At 48.9% G+C, this 23,927-nt stretch overlaps 1 protein-coding gene across 1 annotated transcript; it reads left to right on the forward strand.

The window, feature by feature from the left end:
• The first annotated feature begins 110 nt into the window (after positions 1-110).
• LOC147668671 (uncharacterized) lies at positions 111-4,747 on the forward strand. The gene is made up of 2 exons (XM_086948530.1): positions 111-591; positions 3,728-4,747. The coding sequence occupies exons 1-2, from the start codon at positions 111-113 to the stop codon at positions 4,726-4,728; spliced, it is 1,482 nt and encodes a 493-aa protein (XP_086804656.1). The 3' UTR covers positions 4,729-4,747.
• The last annotated feature ends 19,180 nt before the right edge of the window (positions 4,748-23,927 follow it).

The raw sequence follows: 23,927 nt of genomic DNA on the forward strand, positions 1-23,927 counted from the left end.
GAGTTCGCACGCGGAAAAGACACTGACAACAACTGCTTGCAAGGTTAACACAGTTTTTCAATTTTAGGTCAGCAACGTGAACGGGATTGCTCCAGGCACACCGGATAAGGATGGGAGAGGAGGGGATGTTTCACGGCGGTGCATTGGAACTAGCAGCAAACGAGGAGGCGGGACCTAGCGGGGTGGTCCCGGGAATGGAATACAACCGCGGCCAGGATGCTCAACAGCTGTGGGCCACCTTTGCATCAATAGCAAAGGCAAAGAATTGGGAAGGTTGGGGGCTGGCAATGGCTCAAATGCAAGGACAGGCCACAGAAGGCGTTGGACAATGCAAGGACGTGGAGGGGTTGCAAGGGGACTTTTCTCCTATTAATGGGCATACCTATGCAGCGACACGAGGGGAAAAACGGGGTATGGAGAAGAAGGCGAGGGGGCGTGGTGGAGCTGTCGCAGGAGCCAAAAAGGCAAGGTTACACACAGAGGACATAACAGCAACAGCATTTATGGGTGATGATGCACAAAGTGCGGCAAATTTGCGCAAAGACCAGTCGAGTAAACAAGGGGCATTAACAGCTGAAAGTGGTTCCTTAGGTGAGTTGTCAGAAGTCATTAGAAAACTGTTGGATAATTGGCATAAGCCTATTGGTACAAAGAAGGGGGAGGTGGTGGTGGTTGATGAAGAAACAACGAAGGGCGGGTCACAGGAGGGTTCCCCAACGCTAGTCTGGGAGGGAGGGAGCAGGGAACAGGGGGGCGAGGTAGGGGGGGGGAGGAGAGGAGCGGCTCAGGCGCTAAAGGGTAGCACCACGATCCTGGGACGGGATCCCTTGTCAAAGCCATCACAAGATAATGACAGAAATACAACGCTGCCAAGGAAGGTAGGGCTAAGGGGGGCTGAACGGGCCACGGTCAGAAGCATGGCACATACCTCTGGAGGTTAAAGAGAGAGTTTGGAGGAGGGAGTTCATTGATATTTTCACACTACTGGAGCATGTGCGCAGGGGGGTAGACACGCTACGGGTTGCTGGACCCGGCAAGGAAGGGAAGGATAGGAAGAGGATCAGGCCGGAGGAGAACATTAACAACTGGTTAGACGCATTTGCACTGCTAGCAGCAATAATGTTAGAGAAGTTCCCTGAGCAAGGTCCAGCGTTGAATAGATACAACCAAGCCATCCTGGACAGGTTCAGGCGATACGGAGGCATGGGATGGCTGCAATATGACCTCAACTTCCGCCAACGCATGGAGGAATCACCTGCTATGTCATGGGATGAAAGAGAGGCTAAGGAATGGATGGAACAGATGGGGTCCAAAGCAGGTTATGGTATAGGTTTGGCGGGCGCAGACAATGGTGTACAGCACTGGGGCGCAACGTCGGCGGGACAGGGTTGGCAGGCTAACAATACACAGGCGCATTCGCGGGTGAGTGCGCAATATGGGTTGGGTCAACAAGTAGGGGCAGGATTCACACAGCAGCAAATAGGACAGGTGCAGTTTCAGCAGGGGGTAGCATACGCGGGTAATGGATCAATGGTGGGGTCCCAGCATCAAGGTGCGGTAGTTGGGGCATGTCAACAGGCCCCTCTGGGTGGCGGGGGGCAGCAATATACATGGACAGGTCCCATGCAGCATCAGGCAAGTGGGGGACAGACGCTGCAACAGCATTTGGGACCAATAGGGCAACAGTTCACACAAGTGGGGCCTGACCAGCAGGTGGGTACCGGTAGTGCAGCGTCCACAATACAGGCGGGGGGGCAGCTACAACAAGGCAGCAATGGGCTCGCAAATGGGCAATTCAACGCGGGCAGGGGCCAGCAGCCGCTGAGGGCGGTAGGCTTCCCAGTGGGCGCAGGGCAAACAACGGCAGGGCATCAAGGGGAGCAGAGTCAAAACTACATGAGGACAGTGGATAATTCCTCAGGGTCAGGGATAGGACAGGGACAGATGATGGGTAGGCAGCAACAGCCTCAACAGGAGCAGCAGCAGGCATTTCGAGGGCCAAAGGGGGCAGATGATTTCAAACAGCCGCTACAACGTAAACAGAGGGATAATACATGTCGGCTGTTCAACGCTGGCAATTGCACCTGGGGGGTACAATGCAGATTTCGGCATGGGTGCGCCCAGTGTGGCGGAGACCATCCCGCTGTGGCATGCAAAACAATCGTTAGAGATGCAGCGGGCGCCACCCTCATGGGCTAGCCATGGTCTGGGCCAGGTTACAAAAGGCCCATCCCCAATACATTTTGAATTGCTGGCAACACTTTTAAATGGATACCCAAAGATTGAGGAGAGGGAGCTACTGTTTTGGGGTTTCAAGGAAGGGTTCAAAATACCTTACAGTGGTCCTTTAGAGGGCAGATCATCTAAGAACCTCCGCTCAGCGGAGGAGCTTCCGGAAGTGGTTGCAGAAAAAATACAAAAGGAGCTGCAGCTAGGGAGAATAGCAGGCCCTTTTGACACCGCCCCTTTAAGGAACTTCATTATTTCTCCGCTAGGTATTGTTCCAAAAAAGGAAGCAGGCAAATACAGAATGATTCACCACCTCTCTTATCCCAAAGGTAACTCAGTAAATGACTGGCTAAGCCAGGATATTTGCACGGTCTCCTATGCAACATTTGACGAAGCCATCGAGTTAGTCAGGCAGGCGGGGAAGGGAGCCCTCATGGCAAAAGCGGATATTGAGGCAGCTTTCAGGCTGTTACCAGTGCATCCAGACAGCTTTCATTTGCTGGGGTTCCATTTCAAGGATAGGTTGTATTATGACAAGTGTATGCCCATGGGTTGTTCGGTTTCCTGCGCTTACTTTGAGGCATTTAGTTCCTTTTTAGAGTGGGCCACGAACAAAGTCCAGCCAGTGGGTGGCAAGCTCCATTATCTGGATGACTTTTTGTTTGTAGGTGAGGCCAACTCACCCGAATGTGCTCAGGCGTTGGAGGCCTTCAAGGTCGTATCACAGGGCTTGGGAGTTCCATTAGCAGCAGAAAAAACTGAAGGCCCAACAACTAAGTTAACATTCTTGGGGATAGAGTTGGATTCGGAGGGAGGGGAGTCACGCCTCCCAGTGGGGAAAGTACAGGACTTTGCAGCAGCTATCAAAAAGGTATTGGCAAAGGAGAAGGCAACGTTGAAAGACGTCCAAGAGTTGATGGGCAAGCTCAATTTTGCATCCAGGGTCATTCCGGTTGGGAGAGTTTTTTCAAGAAGGCTGGCGGGGGCCACAGCAGGCATGACTCGGAAACATCATTTTATCAGGTTAAAGAAGGGGCTGAAGCAAGACTTGCAGATGTGGCTGTCTTTTCTCCAAAGTTTTAATGGGGTCAGGATATGGCCGTCGCTATGGACGGCGGATGAGAGGGCGCAACTGTACACAGATGCCTCCAGGCAAGGAGGTTTTGGGGCAATATTGGGGTCTGCGTGGTGTGCCAAAAGGTGGCCAACTGCCTGGCGACGATGTGGCTTCACCAACAATATCACAGCATTAGAACTCTTTCCCATTGTAGTGGCATTGTCATTATGGTCAGACACCTTGGCTAACAAGAATTTGGTCATCAGGTCAGACAACATGGCAGCCGTCCATGCAATTAATAATCAGGCGGCGTCATGTCACGTAATATTGGGCTTATTAAGGCAGTTAGTGAGCAAATGTCTCCAGTATAATATTCAGATAACAGCTAAGCATGTGCCAGGTTTTCAGAACAAGGCAGCTGATGCTCTTTCTCGCTTGCAGTGGGAAAGATTCCGTACAGAATGGCCAGAGGCGCAGCAAGAAATGACTCCCTTCAAAGAGGATTACTGGAGAATAATGCATTAGAACAGGAACTACAGAATATGGCTGAAGAGGCTTTAGCGGTGGGAACAAGACACCGGTATCGGCGCTGTGTGGACACTTTCCAAAACATGACGCCGGAGGTTTCCATGCTTCCGGACAATGTGCAGCAACTGGGGATGCGGGTCAAAAAGTTTGTGTTGTGGGCCAAGGGGGCCGGAAAATCCAGATCATGGGTGGGGGAGCACCTCGCAGCAATAGCATACTATGCAAAGATAAGGGGTTTGGAGGATCCGACTAAGGGTTTTGTGCTTAGGGCAGCATTGAAAGGATGGGCCAAAAAGGAAGGCAAGAAGCAGGACAACAGGTCCCCGATTGATTTTAACACACTAAAAATTTTAATGGACAACATCCCTAGGGTGTGTTACTCGGAGTCTGAGAGTAAGTTGTTCAGACTAACATTTTCTCTGGCCTTTTTTGGGGCCTTTCGCATTAGTGAACTAATAGCCAGGGCGAAAGGGGACAAAAGCAACAGGGCCCTGTTAGTGAAGGACATATCCATAGGCACACACCAGGTGTCCCTTCTGGTGCGACAATCTAAGACAGATCAGGTGGGAAGGGGACAGTGCATCACACTGAACAGGATGGAGGGGCACAGCTCATATTGCCCAGTGACGCTTTTAACAGGGTACTTGCAGGAGCGGGAAGGTGCGGATAGGAACAGCTACCTCCTCACTCACAGGGATGGGACTCCGTTAACACTTTATCAGTTTAAAAGGGTGTTAGCAGCAACGGTGCAAATATCCGGCCTCCAAAGGTGTCACTACACTACACATTCATTTCGCATTGGGGCAGCCACCACAGCCTTCCAGGAGGGCATGGCTGCGGAAGGAATAAAAAAGATAGGCAGATGGGAATCGGACAGGTTTAAGGGGTACATTCGCCCAACAGCAGACAGATAAGGAAATTGGAAAGACATGTGTTGCGGTTATTCAATTGGGGGATCGGATATACATGCTGTACAGCAAGCTTTATGTATAATAAAAGGATGATGGGTGACGTGTACTGAACATTTCCGTGCTTCTGTTCTAATTCACAGAATACAAAACAGTGTGGGTCATCGGACACTCATACGTGTCCAGGGCGGCTAACAGAGCTCACTGCCTTGGGTGGAATGCTACGTTCCCATTTCAACGGACAAGGGTGCAATGGTTCGGAAAAGAGGACTTGCGCTGGAGAGAATTGTGGGGTGTCATTGAGGAATTGCGCGCAGGTGCGAAGGATCCGAGTATTTTAGTAATTCACCTAGGGGGAAATGATCTTCCAGAGATGGGGCGGGGTGACCTGCTTCACACATTAAAGAAGGATCTCACCAATTTAGCCAAGTGCATGGGCTCAACGGAAGTAGTATGGTCCGAGATTATTCCTAGAATGGTATGGGCTGGTGCGCGCTCCCAAAATGGCATGGAGTTGTCAAGGAAGAGGCTAAATAGCTTGATGGTCAAATTTCTAAAGGGGGCAGGCTTAGGGATTATCAGGCACACTCTGATTAACTTGCGGCAGCCGCAGTATTACAGAGCGGATGGGGTATACCTTTCTGACACTGGGACGGATGTCCTGCTACGAAATATGCTTGCAGTGTTGTATGCAAGGGGCTGTTGGTAGTTTGCAGGAATGGGGCCGCAGTTAAGGCATGGGGGGGCCTCGCAGGCAGCGATAGCTACCGGCGAGGCATGGCGGTACTTACAAAGCGATCCAAGAAGAATACAAAAAGCAGGTGGCGCAGAGGGCTCAGACTACAAATGGGGCAGGCGGGACCCAGGGGGTCACTGGCAAGCTCCCTGAGCTCCCTGTGTTCAGGTGAACCGGAAGTAAACAATTAATGGCGCAACGCGGGCGGGGGGCGGGGACAAACGCCAACCCGGAACAGAATGTGTGGGCCCCGGAAGTGAAAAGGTCACCCGGCCGGGTGGGAACCGGCTGGTTACCCGGGAGTGATTGGACACCGGTGGCAAAGGGGGCCATCCGGTTTGGGTTAAAGCAGACGCTTACCCAAGGAGTGTGTGGAAACCGGAGGTAAAAGGTTACCCGGTCGGGCCGGAAGCAGAAGCTTGCCCGGAGAGAAAGGAAAAGGTTTGTCCCAGGGAGGGGGTGGCCTGGGCAAGGGTAGCTGCACTGAATGTAGGGCACAGTGCAGAGGCATTGGTGGTTAAGGACGGTGACAAGTCCCTTTGTAAAGAGAGCCGCACTGAATGTAGGGCACAGTGCAGAGCTGGTTGGGTAAGGACGCACGGTCGCCAAAACAGAAATAATGGCTTGTAAAGGATCGCTTGTAAGTGATAAATGCCTAATAAACTGCGGCCTTAATTCTTCCATAAAATAAACTGGTGTGGTCTGAATTTATTGGGATTCGGGCGGTGCGACCATGTGGGGGGTGCCTCTGCTGTGCCCCTTGGTTCGGCCCCCCCCCACTCCCCAGGGGGAGGGGGGACAGTGGCTGGACCGGGGGTCTCAGTGGAGGCCACCCCCGGGAGGCAGAGCCCGAGCACCCAATGATTGGCTCGAGATAAGGGGAGCAAAGGCAGGGAAAGAGAAAAGAGCGGGCCCACCAAGCATTGGGGCTGGGCCAGCTCAGCCATAAATTTAAGGTAGGAATGTGTAGGGGGATTAAGGGCTATTTAAGGGTGGGCACCGGGCACAAGGCCCTCTTTTCTCCGGGGAATTTTGGCAGGAGAAGACCCGCCCACCCACCCTTGGAGGGACAGGAATTGAAGGGGGGGATAGACAAAAGAGGTGAGAGTAGTCGCAGAGGCATATGGGGCTTACAAGAGATCCTGTGGTTTCGGAAGAAGGGACAATAGGCGGTACTTACAAAGCGATCCAAGAAGAATACAAAAAGCAGGTGGCGCAGAGGGCTCAGACTACAAATGGGGCAGGCGGGACCCAGGGGGTCACTGGCAAGCTCCCTGAGCTCCCTGTGTTCAGGTGAACCGGAAGTAAACAATTAATGGCGCAACGCGGGCGGGGGGCGGGGACAAACGCCAACCCGGAACAGAATGTGTGGGCCCCGGAAGTGAAAAGGTCACCCGGCCGGGTGGGAACCGGCTGGTTACCCGGGAGTGATTGGACACCGGTGGCAAAGGGGGCCATCCGGTTTGGGTTAAAGCAGACGCTTACCCAAGGAGTGTGTGGAAACCGGAGGTAAAAGGTTACCCGGTCGGGCCGGAAGCAGAAGCTTGCCCGGAGAGAAAGGAAAAGGTTTGTCCCAGGGAGGGGGTGGCCTGGGCAAGGGTAGCTGCACTGAATGTAGGGCACAGTGCAGAGGCATTGGTGGTTAAGGACGGTGACAAGTCCCTTTGTAAAGAGAGCCGCACTGAATGTAGGGCACAGTGCAGAGCTGGTTGGGTAAGGACGCACGGTCGCCAAAACAGAAATAATGGCTTGTAAAGGATCGCTTGTAAGTGATAAATGCCTAATAAACTGCGGCCTTAATTCTTCCATAAAATAAACTGGTGTGGTCTGAATTTATTGGGATTCGGGCGGTGCGACCATGTGGGGGGTGCCTCTGCTGTGTTCGTTACTTGCGCCACGACAGGAATACGAGGCAGAGTATCGGGCAACGAGAGGTCACTTATCAACACTGGGATTTGCGGCTCCATGTGAAGCTGTAGCAGGACATATACCGCTAAGCATAGGGTGGCCAGGCGGCCCGGGTTTTGCCGGGACAGGTCCGGGTTTCAGCAGCTGTTACAGCCGATTGCGAGAAATTAAGCTAATGTCCCGGTTTTTAGAGAGGGTCGACCGAAAACGATGGGAGGTGCCCTTTTATGTTTACCAAAGCAGGGATAGTTTGCAGCTGTGATGAGAACGCAATTTAATTAACCGGCTTGTCACTGGCTTACAAAAATTGCATTTGATTTACGTGTCTGTAATTCTCCGCTGAGGAGCGCTGTCATTTTCTGTGCTCGGTTGGAGTAAATTGTAGTCCGTCTATTTTTGTGAAATATTCCGGTTTTTGGCTTTCAAAGTCTGTTCACCCGAACAAAGCACAGGGCGCTAATGTGATGGGTAGAAATACACGGTACTGTGGAGCGCCTGGAAGACGAGTGACGAGCTAAGGGGGTGTCTCGCGAGCTACTCCAGAGAATGATGGATTATGAAAGTCAAACTGTCACATGCCTGATGTAGAAGAGGGTGGGTGCAATGAATGGTGCTGTGCCTAGGCCACTCGAGTGGTGCAGTGCCTAGAGCTCGCATGAATGCTGCAGTGCATACAAACCCACTCACGTGAATGAATGTTGCTATGAATATGGCTAATTATACTTGAAAGAGAATTACACTATGCATTGACTGGTCAGGTCTAACGACATGAAGGGTGCCATAAGCAACGACCACTATACAACAAATAGCAGTACTGTACATAGTGCCCCCTACATAATCATGTGAAATATCCGTGCTATAAAAAGGAGGAATAATTAGTGTGTTATTAGTAGAGGTCTTTCCTTGGGCTCAATACATAGGTAGAAATGGGACTCGCTCCAAGACTCCTCACATATGAATGAATTGGACTCCTGACACATGAATGAATGGGGCTTCGCGCTAGCCTCCATCGGTTCGGACACAACAAAGTTAGAAGTATATTTACTCATCCACCGTTCTTTTCAAGCCATTCGCGCTTCTCCTGTCCCAGGTAGTGGCTCAAAACCCCCACCAGTCTGTGGGGGTCTCTACACAGCCGCTTCTCCTCTTGGCCAGAGATCCAGCGAATGCAGTGAGCGCCACCAACCGACCCCAGCTAAGGTTGCCTCGTCACCCAGCTGCTGGGCCAGCCGGTGCCAAACCAGGGCAGACTCCGGTGCACAGCAGGAGTCTTGGAAGGAGTCCCGGTGCGGCTCCAGCACCTCGGCAGTTACGCTCATTAGGGTGCTGACCTTGGGGCTGACCGGTGGCCAAGAGCTGGAGGGGCCAAGGCTGCAGTTTCAGAGGTAATCCTCCAGCAGCTGGCAAGTCTCCTCGCTCAGAGAATCAGGCATGCCAGGATACAACAAATAATTTTTTTGTGTTCTGTCATTAATATGGAACACAGAAGACAACACGTTACCCTCACATGAGTCTCCATCAACAAACAGAGTATCACTTTCAGCTTGTTGTCACATTAAGCAATCAATCAGTTATTTGCGATCTGCTGTTTACTGTGTGTATGTAAAGCACTCTGATACTTACGGGTTAGGCTAGCGATATATAAAACTTTTAAAATAAAAAAAATTAAATCACCCGTGAGGGTCTCAAGGCGCTGAGAGGAGGCTGGGTGCAGGCGGCAAGATAGGAGATGGATCTTATTTTATGCATTTTTATATAGCGCAGACTTTACCCGAAGGTGTCTGAGCGCTTCACAATAGGAACAGAACTGATACATGAGGAGAAAATTACAAGTGAACAAATTACAAAAGTAAACGTTAAGTTACATGAGGCAAAAGTGAAAATTGTGAGCAAACAAAATACAAGAGGTAGCAAACGGTGCATTACAGGAGGAAAAAGTGACGTGTGCAGGTTACAAACGCGTACAAAATACAAGTAGAGGTAGTACTGCAATAAATGGCAGACACTCAAACACAAGAACAAACGTTACGTAGGCAGTGGTGGCACTTGTGCAAGTATCTAAAACAAACAAAATGTAAGAGGTAGCAAACAGTGTGTTACAAGAGAAAAGTGACGTGTGCATGTTACAAAAGAGTACCAAAAACAGGTAGAAGGATAATACTGCAATAATTGGCAGAACACACTGGGAAGGCACTTCCATAGTCGTGGAGAAAACGATTCTCTATAATGGAAGGTCTTCCTTCAGATAATAGAGAGGGTGTGAATTAAATTTGGAAGGGTCTTTGAAGGAGGAGAATTTTGAGGTCAGTTTTGAAGGCCTGGGAGGAGGTGGTGGTCCGGAGCTGAGGCAGAAGTGAGTTCCACATTCTCACTTGGTTGCCACCGGTGGAGGTCCTGTGGGTGTATGGGATGGTGGCAAGATCGGCGGAGCGAAGCTGGCTGTTCGGGGTGTAGACGGTGAGGCGTTTGTTGAGGTACACTGGTCAGTAGTTGTGGAGTGCTTTGTGAGCGTGGGTGAGGAGCTTGAATGTGATCCTCTTGTTGACTGGGAGACAGTGCAGGTCTTTCAGCTGGGTGTTGATGTTGGAGTGGGGGATATGTCGAGAATGAGGCGTGCAGATGCGTTCTGTATACCTCGGGAGTCTTTTTTGGGGTTTGGCCGTGGTTCCTGCGTAGAGGGTGTTGCCATAGTCCAGTCTGCTGCTGACGAGAGCCTGGGTGACCGTCTTTTTAGTTCCAGTGCGGAGGATGCAGAGGGTGTTGAAGCAGTAGGAGGAGATGGGTGGAGAAGTGTGGTTCAATGGTTAGAGCAGCAGACCCTGATGCAGAGGTCTAGCCCTGAACCAGGGTTCAATTCCCCGCCTCGGCGGGTCTTGGGCTCAAAAGTCCACGGACCTGATAATTCTCGCCTCGGTGCCTATTCTAATCATAGAGTCCCACTCTGCAACTCTGGGCAATAGCTTGCTTAATCTCCACAACGGCCCCCACAACGCTAAGGATTCCTGGCCTTCACCCTGGGGGTGCCCAGGAGTGGATGCCTCACAGGGAAAGCCAGGTCGGGTTCCACAGCGGTATTCGTACAAGCGCCTTGAGACCCTTTCAGGTGAGTAGTGCACTATACAAGTATCAATTTACAATTTAGACTGCGTTGACTTGCTGGCTCATTCAGAGCGAGGGCTCCAGGTTGCGTGCGTGGTTGGTGGGTGTGGGTGCAGCTCCCAGGGCAGCTGGCCACCAAGAGTCGTACCAGGCGGAGGGGGTGGAGCTGAGGATGAGGACCTCTGTCTTGTCTGAGTTAAGTTTCAGGTGGCTGTTCTGCATCCAGTTGGCGACAGCCTTCATTCCTTCGTGGAGGTTGGTTTAGGTGGTGGCAGGGTTCTTGGTGAGTGAGAGGATCAGCAGTGTGTCGTCAGCATAGGAGAGGATGTTGAGGTTGTGCGAGCGGACATTGTTGGTGAGCGGTGCCATGTAGACGTTGAAGAGGGTAGGGCTGAGGGATGATCCTCGGGGCACGCTGCAGATTATATTGGTAGCTTCAGAACAGAATGGGGGGAGGCGGACCCTCTGGGTTCTGACTGTGAGGAAAGAGGTGATCCAGTCCAGGGCCTTGTCGAGTATTCCTGAGTCGTGTGTGCATAGTGTGTGGTGACAGACTGTGTTGAAGGCGGGCGAGAGGTCCAGGAGGATGAGGGCCGCGGTTTTGCCATTGTCCAATAGGGTCCTGATGTCGACTGGCAGTGATGAGTGCGGTTTCGGTGCTGTGATGTCTGCGGAATCCATATTGGGATGGGGCCAGGATGTTGTTCTCCTCGAGGAAGTGAGGAAGTTGCCTGTTGACAATCTTTTCAATGACTTTCGCCCAGAGATGAAGCAGAGAGATGGGTCGGAAGTTCTTGAGGTTCTTTGGGTCCGCTGGGGGTTTTTTGAGTAGGGTGTTGATCTCGGCGTGCTTCCAGCTTTCCGGGAAGGTGGCGGTCTTGAAAGAGCTGTTAATGATCTTTTGGATTTGGGGTGCCAATATGCGGTTTGCTTTGTTGAAGATGTGGTGAGTGCAGTGGTCAGATGGTGAGCCGGAGTGGATGGTGTTCATGGTCTTGATGGTGTCATCATCGTTGATGTGGGTCCAGAAGATCGGATGGTTGGTGAGGCTGGGGTAGGGTCTACGGTGAGTCTGAGGTGTCGGCAGCTGTAGGGAGGGTCTGGGCGTTGAAGCTGTTGTGTATATCTGTGATGTTGCGGTGAAAGAAGGTGCTACGGAGTCGCAAAGGTCTTGCAACGGAGGGATGTCGTTGGAGCTGGGGTTGGAGAGTTCCTTCACAATGTCGAAGAGCTCTTTGCTGTTCTGTGCGTTGTTGTCGATGCCTTCCTTGAAGGAAGTCCTTTTGGTGGATTGGATGAATTGGTGGTGCTTGCGGCTGGCTTTCTTTAGGGCTGCGTGGTTGTCAGGTGTCTGTTCGCGTCACCCCTTTTTCTCGAGTCTTCTGCAAGTCTGCTTGGATTCCTGGAGGTCTGTGGTGAACCAGCTGGCCTTTCTGTTGGTGCGTCTGTTTGAGGGTTTTTTGATCGGAGCGAGAGTGTTGGCGCAGTCGTCCATCTATTCCCTGAGGTTGCAGGCGGCTGTGTCAGTGGTGTCGGTTGTTGGGTCTCCGGCAAGGGTGGTGATGAGCTGGTCTCCGGTAACCTTGTTCCAGCTGCGGTAAGGGGTCCGATGCGGGTGGTGGTGCGAGGTGGGTTTTTTAAAGGTGAAGTGGACACAGCGATGGTCGGTCCAGTGGAGTTCGTTGGTGTGGCTGAAGGAGACGTGTTTGCTGGTGGAGAGGATGAGGTCGATCGTGTGCCCGGCAGTGTGGGTGAGGGTCGGGACGAGCTTTTTGGGTCTGAGGTTATCAAGCAGAGCGACGGAGTTAATGTTGTTGGCTTTCTCAAAGTGGAAGTTCAGGTCTCTGAGGAGGATGTAGCCTGTGGAAGCAAGATTGTGCGTCCTGACGATGTCGGAGATGGCGTTGATGAACTGTGCACGGGTCCACGGGGGTCTGTAGATGAGTGTTACTCTGAGGGCCCTGAAGCTGTCACAGGCATGGAGAGATGAAGAGGGTGACAGAGGGAGGTAGAGGGAGGAAGACAGAGGGAGTGAGAGAAAGGGAGGGAGAGCGAGGGAGGTAAAAGGAGAGGGAGGGAGGAAGGGAAAGGGAGGCAGGGAGAGCGAGGGAGGGAGGGAGAGGGAGAGCGAGGGAGGGAAAGGGAGGCAGAGAGGGAGAGCAATGGAGGGAAAAGGAGGCAGAGAGAGGAAGAGGGAGGGAAAGGGAGGCAGAGAGAGGAAGAGCGAGGGAAGGAAGGAAAGGAGGGAGGACTGAGCTCAGCTAGACGGAGCTGCTGGGGAAGAGGGGATCACTGACCAATTACACTTTAGCGGAACCTTTACATGCATCTCTTTCACTTAAGTGAACTTTTTTTTTTAGTTGGAGAAAAATTTGTATGGACAAGTAGAAATACATGACATGTACCAAATGCCAATCCAAACCAAAGGACAATGAAAAACAAGAGGGGGGAGACAGACTGCGTGGGAGACAAGCGCGGCCAAGCCAATTATAAACAGATGGCCCATGCGCACCGCTGCTGGCTCCCAAGAGCAAAACGCTCTGGAAGTAAACATTTATCACAGTGGCTGCGAAAGTAACCTGATACTGGAATGCAGACTGCTGTCCAGCTGGCACACTGCGCACTGCGCACTGCTGATGACTGTGCTCGCTCCAGAGACACATAGGCTGTGAAAGGGAACATTTAAAGATAAGGCGCGACATACCCGAGCCTTTAGCCATTTGCGTGCTTTTTTTGTGGAAGCCTTACGCAAATGGCCAATCAAATGCGTGGCCGAAAGAAAAAGCAACACAAGGTTAAGATGTGTGTGATTAAAGTTCTTACTAGAAGCCTCACAAGGCAGCGCATGCGTGCTGGCTCAGGCGAGACCTAAAAAAGGGGGAGGTTGACGTTTTGAGAGCAAGTACTTCTAAGTAGGCATCAGAAGTGACAGCGGAGGCTGTTCGCATAGATAGGTGATTTCTTTTTAGATCAGAGAATTGTTGAGATGTACTGAGTTCCTGCATCTATTAGCCTGGACACTTTCAGGAAGATGACTCTGGTAACAAGGTTTATGTGTTTGTCAGGATAGGATCTAGTGCACAAACTCACAAACTTTCTCTCGGGCCACAATTTCAGTGTGGTTTGTGGCTGAGGGCCGCACCAGTGGGGGTGGGGCCAGAGGGAGAGGGCCTTGGGCTAAAGCAAAAAAAAATGTGACCATGAGGTTGAACACAGGTCCCTGCAGCAGATGCCTTCGTCCACTGAGCCACCACATGCATACGCACATCTCTCTCTCTCTGCCTCCCCCTCTCTCTCCCTCGCTCTCTCTCCCTCTGTCTCCCTCCGTCTGTCTCCTTCTGTCTGTCTGTCTCCCTCCGTCGCCCTCCCTCTGTCCGCCTCCATCTGTCGCCCTGCTCCTTCTGTCTCACGCCGTCTCTCTCTCTTTCTCTCTCTCTCTCTCTCTCTGTCTCCCTCTGTCTCTCTTCACTGTCTCCCTCCCTCCTCTGTCTCCCTCCTCCCTCTTTCGCCCTCCTCCCTCTCTCTGTCTCCCTCTGTCTCCGCCCCCTCTGTCTCCCTCATACGGTCTCCCTCCCTTTATCTCCCTCCCTCTCTGTCTCCCTCCCTCTCTTTGTCTCCTTTCCTCTCCCTCCCTCTGCCTCCCTCCCTCCCTCTGTCACCCTCTGTCTCCCTATCCCTCCCTCTGTCTCCTTTCCTCTGTTCCCCCTGACTGCCACTCTCTGCCACCCTCTGTCTCTCTCTCCCTCTGTCAACCCCTGTCTCCCTCACCCTCCCTCTGTCTCCCCCCTGCATCTCCACTCTGACAATCATTGGAATCCCCCGGCCCCCACAGAGATGAGTCTCTGAGAAACCGGGCGTTTACTGAAACAATAATAAAAAAAAATGTAAACATAGGTACGATGTCTGAAAGGTCCGCAGGCAGCCAAGGAAGGCTTACCGGGCCGTACTATGGGTACCCGTGCTCTAGTGGGTGGTGGCTGACAAGCTTGTGCCACTAGAGTGGGTGGGTCGTTTCGATACGTCTGGAGAGCGTGCGTCTGAGGCAGAGCGTTCCTTTGGGAAGGTGCAGGGAGGCCACTAAAGACAGCAATGATCCTTATGTAAGATATTTTTACTGGCAAGGCTCTCTCCGCTGCCGTTACAGAGACACAAATGTAACAAGTCAAAATATGATAGACTTTAATGATTGAAATTAAGACAACCATGAGGCCTTCCTCATGGCAGCACACCAGTCCACTGCATTGTACGTTGTCTGCACTATTTGAGATGGGATCATCTATATCATTGTTTCCAAAACTGTGGGTCCCGACCCTGTGGTCGCTCATGAGCTGATGTGTTGGAAAAGCCCAAGCAATAAAAAAAATACCTTTAAATTCTGTGTTTAACTTGTCACATTCATTGTGCTTCAAAATCAGAGAGGTCAAATGTCAGTCTAGGTCATCTGACGAATTGGTGCTTATTTTGTAAACTTGGGTATTGGTGTTTACAAACTCCTCTCACTTTGCAGTTATAGAAAGAAAAGTGATTTATATGACAATCTTACTAGGGTACAGACACGGTGAAGGGAAGGCTTCAGGGTTTTGTAGCACACCAAGAAATGTAATCCTTGCAAATGAAATATATACATTCAGCAGTTAGGAAAGTAAAAATGAAGCATATTGTTTTGTAATTCTGAAGGGTGAGGCAAAGAAAGATTTTATTAGGATCAATACAAATCAAGACACTTTACATGGTGATGCACAAATGATATTCACTGAAATGTGATGTGCACATATAATCACCTGCAGGCAAAATATTTTTTCAGAAAAATTGTTGGTCCATGCACATTTAGTGGTTAATACAACGGAAATGTGCTCTTTGTAAATGACAGTGCCATACCAAACTATGCTTTAGTTACATTGAAAAAATCGCCCACCTTGTGTCCATTCAAGCTCGGCCGTTTGCAAAAGTTTGCTGATCTTAAAAGTGGGTCATGGTTCTTAAAACTCTGGAAAGCAGTGCATTGTACAGGGTTGATTTTGGCCCACGGCCTACCACCTCCACCTAACAGCAGCTGCCACGAGTGGCAAAAGGAGCACTGATTCTGCCTCAACTGCAATGTGCGGCTGGAACAGCTGCGGAAAGTACAATTAGTTCGCAAACTGCACCTGAGCTCACAAGTAGTAGAGCCACATGTCAGGTACTTCAAAGCCACCTTGCCCAAACGGTTGCACCTGCACATCCCAGCTACATCTGGGCTTCTTGCCTCCACATACGAAAGTCAGCAAAGCTGACTAAAGCATATTAAACAACACGATATTCAGCGGATCGGGATGTTGACGAACAAATAGAGAAGTTTGGGCAAAATAGTCATTTTAGTGACTGCTATTCGATCCGCTAGCGAATGCGGTAGCTTGGGCCATTGTGCTGCTAGGTCTGTAACCCTAGTAATGACACTGCCATAATTCATAGAGAGCACCACATTAGGATCTCAATGCAACCATATGCCTAAATACCGCACTGGGTTTGTTTACCACGTCAGTGGGAAGTCCAATTCCACTTCACAGGTACCGCCCGTCAGCAGAAACACCATAGACTTTGCCGACTTTAAGTTTAGACCAAAATATCTTTAGAAATTCACGTATTCGAGTCGCAATTCCTGTAAACACCTAGCCGGCTCACGAACATACAGCAACATATTGTCAGCGTACAGCAAGATCACTAGTGGCCGCTGTCGAAATCGCAACGCCACTGGAGCATGCCGCTGACACAATTTACAAGCCAAAGGCTCCAATCTGAGCACAAAAAGCATTGGCGACAGGAGGCATCCCTGTCGCTTACCTCTTTTTATAGGGAAAGTTTCAGACACCCAGCTGTTCACGCGTATCCGCGCCACTGACGCAGCATACAGCAGTAGGTGTATCCATTTGAGGAAGAAAGGTGGCAGGACCATTAGCAGCAGCACGGTGAACACATTCTCCCACTGCAGAGTCGAACGCCTTTGCAACTCAAGCAGCACAGCCACCGCTTGAAAATCTGACTCAAAGTAATGCAAAGTGGCAAAGACAGTATGTGAGTCATGTGTCATCCATCTGGTAGGCATAAATCCAGACTGGTCCGGGAGTACCAGGTTAGGAACTAGGGGCTGGAGTCTACTGGCTATAATTTTTTCCAAAATGTTGGCGCCAATGTTAATAATGGAAAGGAACCTGTAGGAGTCGCACAAATTTGCCACTTTGTCCATTTTCAAGAGCATGACAAGGAGTTCGTCTTTGAGTGTGGGAGGGTGGGAGGAAGCGTTCCAGTTTCATATGCCTCCGCAAACACGTCCAATGACCTAGGGGCCAGTTCTTCGTCATAAGCCTTGCAGAAATTCTTCAGGAGTCCGTCAAGGCCCGCTGCCTGTGCACAAATACACACACCCTGTATCGTGACCTTGAATGCTTCCCACAGGACCTCTGCGCTGTCCACAGTGCCCTCATTTTCCTTAATATAGTTACAAATCGCCTAACCAACAGTGCTCTTAACCACTTGGATGCTATGCTACTTCTGGCGCTTCAATGTAATTTCCATTGAAATCAATGGAAAGTCCATGACGAGTTACCCTTGTCATTAGCGGCGAAGAGGTTAAAAACTGGATCAGTCATTGAGTCCTGTTGCAATTGCCACATAAACGGGGGCCTCGCTCACTTGTGTACTGTTGTGTGTCGATTTAGATACCGTATATAGGTTTCCCGATGTATGCCATTATATAGGCACAATTCTCATTGCCTTTATTTAGGCAAAGAAATCCAACCCTTATTTAGGCATTATCCATGCTAACCAAATACAGGCATGGTCACCTACATCCGTCCATCCACGTCACAACTAATTTACTATGCATGGCCATCTATTCCTTAGGGGTTCATTCATGACGTTCCTCTGCCCGACTATTACGTTAATAATGGCATTCCTAAACACCTTCTAGGTATAAATATACCTGCACTTGCCCTGGCAAACCACGGCTCGGCTGCACAGCTCGATACGGCTCGCCACAGCAAGTGTGGAAGGAATTCTAGTCTCCGCCTGACACACTGACCAGACGCTGTCCTCCTCCTTTCAGAGAATCCAGCTCCAGTGTTTCTGATTCCCCTTGCGGAGAGTTAGAGATCGAGACCCGGAAAGAGATTCCAACCTCTCTCATTTTAAGGTATGGAGCAGACTAGAACCTAGAGGGGCTTTTGGCAAATCTTGTCAACACCAATCCTAACTATAGCTAAACTAGACTATAGAAAAAACAGCACCTACTTCATACCTCGTACTACCCTTAGGTTAGGTACACTGGGGTAGAACTAGCTAGAAGCACCAGACGAGTATTCACATTTTAGCCTATGTTATTTATGTATGTATTTTTATGAATATATGTCATAGCTACAAACCATGCTACTGCAGTATTATTGTATCGTACTGCTAACGCTTTACGTATTATACTTCGCATTCTGTTTTATGATTGTAGCAGGTCATATCTCTTGCACGAGAAATAAGACTGTTCAATAAACCCTTTTTATTGAAAATGCCTGTCTATCTATTACTGTACAACTCTGTAGAAACGAAGCATGCCCGATTGACTGAGTGAAACTGTTATCTATTGTTTCCACGATTCTGAGAAGAACTGTTCCGATTCTAAGGGAAACAAAGTTGTCATGTGTATGTAGTTGTCAGAAACGAATCCCTTCTTGTTCATTCGAGAAGTTTCTAGTGACCTCTGAGTTTGCTGGCACACACAACTATTTAAGTTTAATGTACTCGATAGAGGCATACTGACCTCAGTTCTATGCTACATCTATAGGGTATATTATTCCGATGCGCAGAGCCTATCAGGGATATAGGAACTACACTACATGGCGCCTAATGGTTTGGTAACAAAACAACAAAATAGATGCCAGTACAGTGAACACTACTAAACAAAACTAAATTGTCTCACACAGTGAATTAAACTGAGTGCGGTTTCAAGCAATTTTTTCGAAAAAATCACTATTTATTTATCATTGTTTTTTAGAAGTTTTTTTGTTGGTTATTAAAAATGTGCAAGCTTGCGACTTAGACGCTGACACCGATTATAGGAGACTGTCATCCCCTCGAAGGTCCCCGACCCTTCCTTGGACTTTCAAGTCAAACGCGGCGGACTAACAACAACTCCCAAGTCCACGATTCAATTTTGGCAATCTACTCTATGCAGAGCAATTACAAATAACACACAGACTTTTGTGCAGCAGTAAATTGTCAACGTCAGGTTTCTGAGTAATTAGTGCACACCACTCTTTGTGAAGTTATGAGGTCCTGATGAGAACCCCCAACCTGTCAGGGGTTCGAAACGCGTAGACCGTGTGTTTACACCATAAGATCTCTCTTCACTAAATTGTGTTTCTGAAATTATTTAATAATTTCTGAGTATATCAAACAAGTTTCTTTAGTGTACATTTAAATTTCTATTTTGTGACATTGGAATTGTAAATATTGATTTGTATGTTGGTGTTGTGTGTGAGTGTGAGAATGGAGTGCTGATGTTGATCAACCACGTCTGATTGATTGTTTTGTTATTCATGCACATTTTTTAGGCTAATGTCATTTTCATCAAAATTGTTGTATGTAATGTCTGTTTTGTAATTTCCTCTGTGTACTTTTGGTGAATAATAACCAACAAAAAAACTTCTAAAAAACATGATAAATAAATAGTGATTAATTCGAAAAAATTGCTTGAACCTGCACTCAGTTTAATTCTCTGTGTGAGACAATTTAATTTTGTTTAGTAGTGTTCACAGTACTGGCATCTCTTTTGTTGTTTTGTGATTGAGAGGCTTGGCCTTACTGTCGGAAACCCACACCCAGTGTTGTTTTTCCACTAATGGTTTGGTAAGGCACTATTTTAATGCTAGATACTGAAGTGACTCAGTCGTGCTTTTCTCAGAGACCCCTCCGCATAAAACTCCATAAGATGTCTGGAGTGGGTAGGGATAATATCCACTATAGCTGAGTAGAACGAAAATCCTATGTATTAGCTGTTTTGTTTGTTCAACGTTGAAGGATACAGTGTTCAACTTGTCTCTGTTCCCTTGAAACTTGGTCTGCATTTTTTCATTTACAAAATGACCGAAAACAAGACTAACACCGGAAACAGTGGAGCTGCGGCTGAGCCAGTCGTAACAGCTTTTAATCGTAAAGGTTTTCAGGAAACCGATGAGGATGCGATAATCATCCCTCCTAATTTAAGGAGAGCCATCACTCTAAAACGTATAAAACATGGCCTAACACCAAGAGGTGGTAGAGCGGTTTAAAAAAAAATTATATATTATTATTTGAATTTTTAACCAACATAAACACAGCTGGCACGTCACAAGCGATTAACCATACACTTCTGCGCTCCCCGACCCCCACCCACCCTCCATAGTGACAATACCATAATCATCAGCATATCAAGATCCAACACCCTCCTACAGTACATCGGTTCGCATAGTCCATTAAACAGCCAGCAACCCCCTTCGAGTCCGGAGCCCCCAGACCACCCCTCAGCACCCCGGAACACAGCCCTATTCAGCAGGACCCTTAGCACATCAATCAGAACCTAACCCCCCGTCAAGGCCATGATACCTTCTCCACTTTCCCCATACTCTTTGGAATTTCCGGGGACAACCTCTAGCTTTATAAGTGACCCTTTCTGCCGCCATATACAGATCAATACCTCATCTCCATTCCCCCACCCGGGGCGGCGACACAACAACCCTCTTCGCTGCCGACAGGGCTAGCATAGCGAAGATCAGGTGTGGGCGGGGTAGAGTAGTTTTTGTGCTGGAGGCACATGAATCTCACCAGACAGAGGTGTTCTACTCACAGATAGTATTCCCTGAATCACACCCAGTAACAAAAATGTTTCACTTCTACAGAGAAGATGATCCACCTGAGGAATATATTCCTTTCAAGGATATTGAGATTCCTCTCATACACCTGGAGCATGAGCTCTGGTCTAAATGCGCCCTAAAACATTTAAATCACATTACCATGCTCGGTCCACTAGGTAGACCAGGAGCAACATAGACGATTTTAGCAGGTTACACACCTTATCCTGACATTGAAGACATGTCAAAGGATGAATTACTTGCTCACCTCAAAGAGTTAATCAAAATTTACAGACAATTGGTTCAGTATGTCATGCAGACTTTCACAGTCAAACCACCATTAGTTATTCCACAACAAACCTCTCACCACGGGAATACACTCAAAATCACTACACAGACTTTACACGCAGTCGTGGGTAAATTACCAGCAAAATGTGAACAAATTCCATTCTGAATAGCTCAAAAAATTACTCATATAGAAGCAGCATTTCCTGATTCTAGCCATTATGAGAAACACAGAATCTTAACGATCTGCTTACCATTGGGGATCACACCACATTTGGAGGACTGCACCTCTTGGGGCACAGTCTTTACTGCTATCTACTCAAAAACACATGGTGTTCCGTCTATGGCGGTAATACCTGATGTCCTGAAACAAATTCAAAATGAATACGGGACAGAGCTTGCTCTGAATTTAGGTATGAAACTATTGGATAATTTCGACTAGGTGTCAACAATAATATTATCTAATATTAAAGGAGAAGCAGCATCAGTGGCAATCCACCAGAAATTAAGGGAATTTGATGTAACAGAACAACAACAAGCACTACCCAGAATAATTGAAAAATCCTATGAAGAATTAGGCAGAGACAGTTTGGGTGGGAAATCAGTTAAATCACAATTGTATGAAAGTCCTGATAAGGGCTTTACTAAATACAATCCTACCTCTTCTAAAAAGAAGTGGGAAAATAGCAAGCAACATTCCAAAGAGAAGCGTTCTCCTCCCGAGGTAGGTCTCTTCAAAAGGAGCCATCTGAAGGGAGGTATGACCTCAGGAATAAGGATAATTTGAGAAAACCTGATAGGTATCAAGATACTGATACATGTTCCTCTCGTACCTTTTAGATATCGTCACAGACATCCAGAAGAAGAGGGCGGTCAGAACAAAAAGAAGAACGCGTTAAGTCCACAGACGATCAACACGTTCAGAAAAACAAACAAAACCTCAATTCTCAAAAAAGAAGGTAGCAGGTCTGAAGATCAGACATGCTGAAAATTCTGAGGACACAACTAAAGAACGGAGAATGGGCCCAGGCAATGCTGGACAGGGCAGCAGAAGTAACAATAGCTCACCAGAACCTGATCTTCAAGAGTGGAGATACCGATGAGGTCCCATTTGCGAAAACCCGTCAAGAGTGTCCACCTGGTGCAATTGGGTGCCGTACCACAAGGGGGTTGCCTAAGTCAACCGTCCCTGCTACCCCGTCTGCCCAACAGTATACCTCTATATCCGGATTGTTGTTCTACTGGCATACAGGAGGAAATCCTGATTTTTTTTACTGTAAAGTAATCGAAGCAGAGGAACCCCTTACATCACCACGCGTTCCAAAGCGAACGCCAGATCTGATGGTGTACTACACCACCATTCATTAATGATTAGAAGGTGAGATGCTGTATAATAGGCAAAAACATCTGCCGCTGCTATGCCACCGCAATATGTAGATTGTGCACGTTTGCAGCGCTACCTGGACAGCCCCTCCATTCCATAAGAACTTATTTTCTATGGGGTTAATTTGCGCAAACCCTGACAGCGGTATACGATATGGAAAGTTTGGTAATCTGTATAATAGTCTAGGAAGAGAGACCATCTTAAATATCGCTGAACGCCTGTTTAGCGAAGGGGGTGAAATGACCAAATATTTGTCTGATCGCGAAGGCTGGTCAAGAGTGGGTTTATATTATGCGCCCACAAAGTCTTTGGGCATGGGGACATGAAAATCCCTAGGTACTGAAAGCCCTCTGTCACCTGTACCAACTGAGCAGCCCATTAACCCCTCCTGTGGTTACCACAGACCAGGTACAATACTGATTTGGAGGGGTTGGTATGTAGCCCCTATATTTGTCCGAACACCAGGAGCATCTGTAGGATTCGTGGGCCCGAGATCCATTGGTCACTAAAGAAAAAAAGAACGTTGTCTGCATGAAGTGCAATCCGATCAGGTTGTGATCGAGGTAATTTGAATCCCCGGAGCACCGGATCTCTGCGTACCCAGACCGCCAGAGGTTCAATCGCCAAGGCGAACAAAAGGGGGGACAGGGGATAACCCTGTCTCGTGCCCCGACAAATGGGGAAGGGGGCCGAACTGTGTCCCGCAATGCGCACTAAGGCAGTTAATTGTGTGTAAAGTAGGAGGGTGCATACTATAAAACGTGGGCGGAGGTTGACCGCTTCTAGGAGCTGAAAAAGGTACTCCCAGCTAAGGGAGTCAAATGCCTTATCAATGTCGGTAAGTATTATGGCTGCGGGTCGTCCCAGTTCCGGGGCCAGAACCATAGCGTTGTGGACCCGGCGAGTGTTGTGATGGGTTGCCGGGTGTGGCATAAAGCCAGATTGATCTAAATGTACTAGGTCTTTTATGCAGGCTCATCGGTGATCCTCTAGATTCTTGCCCAGAAGCTTGAGTTCTAAATTTATCAGGGATATAGGGCGATATGAAGAGGGATCTTCTGGTGGATGGCCCGGTTTTAGAAAGAGAACCAACTCCGCAAGCCACCAGTCCGGGGGGGGGGGGTGGTTAATATTTGCAATCAAGCGCCTCCTCTATGGCCTCCAACAAATAAGGGCCCAAAGCAGTCACATGCGACTGAAGGAATTCCATGGGGAACTCACTGGTGCCAAGGGGCCCTTCCCGGGTGTATTGCCACTAGTGGTGCATTTAGTTCCTGTAACGTGATAGGGGCGTCCAGCTGATCCCTCATCTGGTCAGGGATGTCCCGAAGAAATTCTGCAATGAGAGCCTCGGAGAGCTGGTCTTGCAGTGCATAGAAGATGGTAAAATAATGCACAAATTCTAAAGCCACCGCCCAGGGGAGGAGTGTAGAACACCGTTGGATCCCCGGATAATCAGAACCGGGGCTGGAAGGCGTGAGTTCTGACAGAGCCTATGTGCCATTTTACTTGATTTATCCCCCCATTGGTAAATCTGATGTTGTGACGCCATCCAGATTTCTTTGGCTTGGTCTATTAGATGTTGCTGTAACTGCTGTTGAGCGTGAATAAGGTTGCACCGGAGGGAAGGGCTGGGGTCGCAACCATATTGTTTCTTTTGTGACGTGTAATGAGCCTCTAGCTCCGCCCGTTGGGTGGAATGTTCGTGTTTCTTGTGTGTACGGTAACTGATGTCGACCCCCTGGAGTGTGGGTTTTAGGGCTTCCCAGAAGGTTGTCTTAGAAGGGGCTGAGGCAGAGTTCACATCTATATATTCCTGTATTGCTCGGTTGGGAGTCTCCTGGTAGTCAACGTGCTGGAGATGCCAGGGGGACATTTACCACCTAGGGGTGGGTTTTTGAAAGTACATAAGAAGCTTAATACATACTGGTGAGTTGTCTGA

This window comes from Lissotriton vulgaris, unplaced genomic scaffold, assembly GCF_964263255.1.
Source record: "Lissotriton vulgaris unplaced genomic scaffold, aLisVul1.2 SCAFFOLD_1450, whole genome shotgun sequence".
Classification (NCBI taxonomy): Eukaryota; Metazoa; Chordata; class Amphibia; order Caudata; family Salamandridae; genus Lissotriton; species Lissotriton vulgaris.